General features: G+C 38.9%; 1 protein-coding gene across 3 annotated transcripts in view; it reads right to left on the bottom strand.

Annotated features, from left to right (window-relative positions):
- Positions 1 to 7,500, bottom strand: part of mcc (MCC regulator of WNT signaling pathway) — a 91,381-nt gene that overhangs the window by 31,192 nt on the left and 52,689 nt on the right. For all 3 annotated transcript variants that reach the window (XM_084114922.1, XM_084114924.1, XM_084114923.1), the window contains one exon: positions 5 to 168. In XM_084114922.1, coding sequence (XP_083971048.1) covers positions 5 to 168 — 164 coding nt within the window. The remainder of the gene's footprint in view (positions 1 to 4; positions 169 to 7,500) is intronic.

Genomic DNA, 7,500 nt, shown 5'->3' with positions numbered 1-7,500 from the left:
GTACCTTGATGGCGAGATCACAGTGTTCGCTGGCGGTGGTCAGCTGTTCGATGTGCCGGTCCACCTCGGCCACAGACAGGCTACACGTGCTCTTCTTACGGCCACACAACACACTCTCCAGACCCGTCAGAACCCGCTGGAGCTCAGAGTTCAGGTCACTGCAGTTATCTGACCAAACACACACATCCAGAACATCAGTGGTGCAACGGATCACAAAATTCACGGTTTCGGATCATTTAAGGTTTTTGAGCCACGGATCGGATAAATTTTCGGATCAGCAAAAGAATTTATAAATAAAAATAATTATATATGGGGGGGGGGGGGGTACATTTCTTCGTATTTATAACATGAATCTGCACTCGCTTCCTAGTTTAGTCGAGGCATTTATTTATGAAGAACAATAAATGCGTGACGTCACCGTCGGTCGGAGTGGCAGCATTTGTTCTCAGCATGAATGCCGTGAAAAACACACAAAACACATCTGAAACGGGAAAGAGCTTTGAGATCGACTGAACAACTAGCTCTGACAAGAAATCTGAGGTATATTTTTACAGACTGCAGAAAGCTACAGAACAGAGAAGCTGCAGTTCACACAAACAACTGGATCCAGGCAGAGAAAGCTGGATTTACAGTTATTTTACAGCTGAATTTAGGGGTAAAATCACACCCTATATATTGTATTGTTAATATATTGTATTGACAACTCATCAATTAAATATTTACCATCGTATATTCTGCATAATCGGATGTTTTTATATAAACACTGACAAAAAGCTACACAAGTTTTAGGGCTAGATGATGTATATAACATTGATATGATTGATCACATGGATTTAGACCTGTATTGTGTTTATATAAAGCGTTCACAGGTAAATCTGCTTTATGTATTTCCCCGGCGTTGAAATCAGGCTCATATTAATGTCAGGAAACATGATTCCAGCTGCGTGTCGATATCCCTGATCACTGGATCTTTGGTGAGTTGTAAGAAACACTATATCGAGTCCAAGCTTCAGTTTAAACTGATAATCGTTTGTTTTACAAGCATTTTCGCAGTTTGCCCCGTTAAATCCAGTATGTTCTGGCGGGAAAGTGACATCAATGCATTCCCTCTATAAAGCCTTCCTGTAACTCAAACAGTAGATCACGGCGCTCGCAACGCCAAGGTCATGGGTTCGATTCCCAAGCAAGAGCTGATCAAATGTAAACCTTGAATGCAATGCAAGTCACTCTGGATGAAAATGTAAAGTAAAATTAAAGAACACTATACGAAAACTTTGTAGCACTTTGTTATAAGGTTGTAATTAGCTAACATGAACTAACAATAAAAACACGTTTAAAGCATTTTTAATCTTAGTTCATGATAATTTCAACATTTACAAATACACAATTAAAATTAAAAGTTGTATCTGTTAATATTACTTAATAGACATGAACTAACAATTTCTATTAACTAACATTAATAAATATTGTAACAAATGAATTGCTCATTGTTAGTTAATGATAGATACTGAATGAACTAATGGAATTAACGCGGTTTATTTAATTACCCATTAAATAAACAGCACAGCATTAAAATAATTAGATAAGATTACAGCAATAATAAAAACGAACAAAAGTGTTAAGAAAAACTCATAAGTGTTTCCTTGTTACACATTACATGTAGTTACTATAATAATAACGATAAAATATGCATAATTACATGTAACAAACCCTATTCATAACACAAATCCTATAGTAAGTACATGTAGTTCATTGTATGACAGTACTTAAATGTATAATTACACTGAAACAATGACACAAAATCAAAAAATCACTACAATATCTACATTTTTTCACTTGACAGCAGAAAAATCCATCAAAAAAATTAAAATAAAATCAAAATTAAAAAGTTTGCTGCTTCTTCTCAGGTGTTTCTCCATTAATCTCAGGTGTTTCTCTATAGAGTTTCAAAGAAATCTCAACACCTACTCCAACTGATCTGACAAGATCCCAAAGTCTGCAAAGATCTTAATATTTCTCCTCAAATGATCCGAGCTCATCCACATTTTTATTGTATATCTTTATATACTATATACTATGGACTATTATCGCAACTTGTTTTTATTTCTCCTAAATATTTCATATTAATATTAAATTAAATGAAAGGAGCCATACGCGAGAACTCCATGAAGTCAGCCTAAAACCAGCAATATCACTGTGCAAACCTGCTCATCCAACAACAACAAGCAAACGAAATGGAAAAACCTCATATAAATCAATCCCTGACGTGAGCAGATCATTGATCCGGAGCGATATTAATATTCCGTCGTACATTAGCAATGACACACAAACACACTGGATGATCACAGATCCACTCAAACAGGAGATTCATCACTTTAATGGCATAAACTTTAACTTTGAATGAGGTAAACAACACATCTGAACGCATGAAAACTGCTTAGTTAAAAATAAAACTAATAAAAGAGGGGAGCAACTCCATATTAATGTCTATGCGTTTAGGATGCGATGTCTTTAAAGGAGTAGTTCACTTCAGAATTACAATTTCCTGATAATTTACTCTCCCCACATCATCCAAGATGTTCATGTCTTTCTTTCTTCAGTCGAAAAGACATTATGGTTTTTGTTGAGGAAAACATCCCTCATTCTCCATATAATGGACTTCAATGGGGTCCAACGGGTTGAAGGTCTTGATAAATCATGCCAAGAAAATGCTAAGAACTCCAATAGTAACCATCTGTGACAACTACCAACCACCTAGTAACACCATAGCAACCGCCTAGTAAAACCCTAGCAACCGGGCTGAAGGTCCAGATGTGAGTTTCAGTGCAGCTTCAAAGTCTCGACACGATCCCAGCCGAGGAATAAGAGTCTTATCTAGACAAACCAGCGGACATTTTATAACAAAAATAAACATTTATATACTTTTTTTTTCACCCTACCCTACATTTTCCATGTGACCTTTCAACCTGATTACGTAATGTGTGAAGTCGTGGATGTGCAAGACGAGCATTTGTGGTTAAAAAGTATATAATTGTACATATCTAATGTTTCCATCCCCCTTCAGTTCTCACTAAATGTTTGCAGGATGTTAATATATGGATGACCAACAATTTTTTAAAGCTGAATACCAGCAAAACTGAAGCCCTTCTGGTTGGGTCTAGGTCTGTTTTATCTAGAACTCGATCCTTTAATCTGCTTATTGAAAACGGTCCGGTTAATTGAAATTTCCACTCGGGTGAAAAGTCTTGGTGTTATTTTTGATGGTTTGCTTTCTTTTGGTTCCCATATTAATAATATTTCACGTACAGCATTCTTTCACTTACGCAACATTGTATGTTTGTCTGTCTTTTTGCATAGCTTCGTATTTTACTGATTTACTTTTATGTTGTACAGTGTCCTTGAGTGCCTTGAAAGGCGCCTATAATTAAAAGGTATTATCAGAGCCCATCTACAGAGAGCCTGGCCACTCCCTATTAAGTCCTATTGTGCTGTATTTTGGCTGTAGTTCCACCAGAGCTCCACTGGGGGCGATCGCCCATGAGTGCAGAATGAATGGGAGTCTATGGAGCTAGACGGCTAAATGTGTCTCTTTCACCCGATTGCCGTTGAGAAATCTCAGATTTGATTGTAGGTTTTGCAAGTTCAACATGGGTTATAGGTCGAAAGTTGAATGAACGAGTACTTGTGTCCTTTCGATTTCTTACAGGTTGAGTTGTTGTTGCCCATAACACGCTAGCATTCTGCTAATGAACGCTGATTGGTCAGTGAAGGACTGATTACAACCAGAGATACCGCTTGATGGCATCGTGGCGTCTGAAGCAGGACCAGAAACAAACAAAACAACCTGTGTCAGCTCTGTGTCAGCCGTGTTGTGTGTTTACCTGTGTCAGCTGTGTTGTGTGTTTACCTGTGTCAGCTGTGTTGTGTGTTTGCCTGTGTCAGCTGTGTTGTGTGTTTGCCTGTGTCAGCTGTGTTGTGTGTTTGCCTGTGTCAGCTGTGTTGTGTGTTTCCCTGTGTCAGCTGTGTTGTGTGTTTGCCTGTGTCAGCTGTGTTGTGTGTTTCCCTGTGTCAGCTGTGTTGTGTGTTTCCCTGTGTCAGCTGTGTTGTGTGTTTCCCTGTGTCAGCTGTGTTGTGTGTTTGCCTGTGTCAGCTGTGTTTGCCTGTGTCAGCTGTGTTGTGTGTTTGCCTGTGTCAGCTGTGTTGTGTGTTTGTCTGTGTCAGCTGTGTTGTGTGTTTGCCTGTGTCAGCTGTGTTGTGTGTTTGCCTGTGTCAGCTGTGTTGTGTGTTTGCCTGTGTCAGCTGTGTTGTGTGTTTGCCTGTGTCAGCTGTGTTGTGTGTTTGCCTGTGTCAGCTGTGTTGTGTGTTTACCTGTGTCATCTGTGTTGTGTGTTTGCCTGTGTCAGCTGTGTTGTGTGTTTGCCTGTGTCAGCTGTGTTGTGTGTTTGCCTGTGTCAGCTGTGTTGTGTGTTTACCTGTGTCAGCTGTGTTGTGTGTTTGCCTGTGTCAGCTGTGTTGTGTGTTTACCTGTGTCAGCTGTGTTGTGTGTTTACCTGTGTCAGCTGTGTTGTGTGTTTGCCTGTGTCAGCTGTGTTTGCCTGTGTCAGCTGTGTTGTGTGTTTGCCTGTGTCAGCTGTGTTGTGTGTTTACCTGTGTCATCTGTGTTGTGTGTTTGCCTGTGTCAGCTGTGTTTGCCTGTGTCAGCTGTGTTGTGTGTTTGCCTGTGTCAGCTGTGTTTGCCTGTGTCAGCTGTGTTGTGTGTTTGCCTGTGTCAGCTGTGTTGTGTGTTTCCCTGTGTCAGCTGTGTTGTGTGTTTGCCTGTGTCAGCTGTGTTGTCGATGCCTCGAGAGAAAATAAAGTGCAGAGCGCGAAAGCACCAAAGTGACTGACGGACTGCCGTAAAGCAGTATCTCTGGTCGTACGATGTGTATGACGTCATTGACATTTTAAAAGACTTTTTAAAGTGTAATTTCTTTGCATATCCTTTCGAATACAACATTCAAATTACTAGACAAAAAATTATATCTTGAGAAAAGTGGATATTGAGGGGTATAGCGCCATAGACCTCCATTCATTCTGCACTCGTCCTGTGAGCGCCCTCATGTGGAGCCAGAGTGAAACTGCAACCAGTTCAGAAGCCGGAAGTTTACTGAGAGTGGAACTGCTCCCCTTATTAGACATTCTCTGGTATTATTATTATTATAAATGTTTATTTGGCAGATGGTTTGTCTAGATGAGACTCTTATTCCTCGGCTGGGATCGTGTCGAGACTTTGAAGCTGCACTGAAACTCACATCTGGACCTTCAACCAGTTGGACCCCATTGAAGTCCATTATATGGGACACTTGTGACGACGACACTAGGTCAATGTCGTTGTGGGTTTTGGTTCTGCAGGCTATAAGGACCTTTGAAATAACTAAAATCATTTGGTGAAGTGATATGGAACTACTTTCCCTGAAAATAACTGCACACCTTAGAACTTTAATCAACCAATCAGAATCAAGCATTCATGTATTTCAAATAATTTTCAAGACTTAAAATCAATTAATCTTCAACAGAAACAAATCTAATGCTGGTTTAATCATGCCAATAAAGCTGGAATCTGAATCTGTTGTTATTTCCTTTCACAGTCGGGAGTGATGCATGCTGGGAATGTTCCAACAATACACTGGTAATGAATAAGACGCCATTAGACGGTGTGATTCCCCGAACAACGACAGCAGAGGGCTTTAAAAGCTTTTGTGTCGAGCGAATCAGCTTGATCAAGTGGAGAAACAAAAGCAGCCAGACTGAAGACGACAATCACCGCCTTTATAAACCGAGACTGAAGCATTATGGGTAAACGCATCAATGTGAAGACTTACATTGTCTTAAAAGAAGGAGACAAGTGAGATTACTTTTAGATTTTGACTGCTGTCTCACTCATGTCTACTGTATGTGAAACACAGATAAATATTTCCCATGAGTCCGCAGTGATACACCAATGCCAACTCTGTCATCAGGGTCAATCTCAACACTGTTTCACCCACACATTTAAAGTAAAAATATTAATATTATGTTATAAACACATTACAATAATAATGCACAAAATTATTACATTTTAATGTGGCAGGAGTTTTTACTCTCAACAGTAATTCTTATTTCAATATTGTGTTTTTATTGTATTAAAGAAAGAAATCTGCAATATTTTATTTTAATCAGCATACAATAATAATGCACAATGTCAATACTTTTTGCATTTAAAAAAATGCAAGCGGCATGCTAAAACATGCTAGCAGTGCTAAAACATGCTAGCAAAGTGCTAAAACATGCTAGCAGTGCTAAAACATGCTAGCAAAGTGCTAAAACATGCTACCAGTGCTAAAACATGCAAGCAAAGTGTTAAAACATGCTAGCAAAGTGCTAAGTCATATTAGATATTCGTTAAAACACTAGAAAATGTCAGCAACATGCTAATTCAAGCTAGCAGCATGTTAAATCAGGCTAGCAATGTGTTAAAAATGCCAACAAAGTGCTAAAACGCGCTACCCAAGTGCAAAGTCATACTAGCTATTTGTTAAAACATAATAGCAAAATATTAAATCATGCAAGCAATGTGCTAAAACATGCTAACATCATGTTAAATCACGCTAACAATGTGCTAAAACGTACCAGAAACATGCTACATGTAACTGTCGTAGACCAGTAAGAGCTGTGCGCGTAAATCTCACTCCCCTGATCTCATGAGGCGCTCTATCATTATTGTCAAATTTCTAACATGTTTTAGCACATTGTTAGCATTATTTAACATTTTGCTAGTATGTATTAAAACAGGTAGTATTAAGCTAGTATGACTTAGCATGTTGTTAACGTGTTAACACTTTGCTAGAATGTGTTAAAACATTGGTACCTTGAATTAGCATGTTGCTAGCCTGTTTTATCACATTGTTAGCATGTATAACACTTTGATAGCATGAATTACCATTTTACTAGGATGTCTTACCAAATTGCTAATATGTTGCTAACATGTTTTAGCACATTGCTAGTGTTTTAGAGGTGCTCTAGCGACTGACGCTTGCGGCTGCGGTCTTTAGCCTCCTTGTTATAGCCCTGCCTCCCACGCCAGAGTCCACGGTTCGAATCCCACTCGGACCGGGTCAGTAGAACCGGTCACATGCTATATGCTAAAACACTAGCAATGTGCTAAAACATGTTAGCAGCATGTTAAATCATGCTAACAACATGTTAAAACATACTAGCATCATGATATAACACTAGCAATGTGTTAAAATATGATAGCAATCTGACAAGACATCCTAGTAACATGATAATTCACCTTTCAGACAAGTCAACATAAAAGTTTGTCTGGGCGAACTTTACTTTCTAGTTAAATATAATTTCACTCTTTCGCTGTTGGGATGTAATATGGACATGTTTTGAACAGGCTGCCGTGAGATTCAGGCCCTCATAAATCATGTTTAAGATTTCAGGAAGATTTGCTTCCATTCTAAATTCTGAGACTGG

The sequence above is a fragment of the Abramis brama genome (genome assembly GCF_963993115.1).
Source record: "Abramis brama genome assembly, chromosome: 5".
Lineage (NCBI taxonomy): Eukaryota > Metazoa > Chordata > Actinopteri > Cypriniformes > Leuciscidae > Abramis > Abramis brama.
Note: the sequence above shows the minus strand (reverse complement) of the source record. Positions and strands in the feature narration are given on the sequence as shown.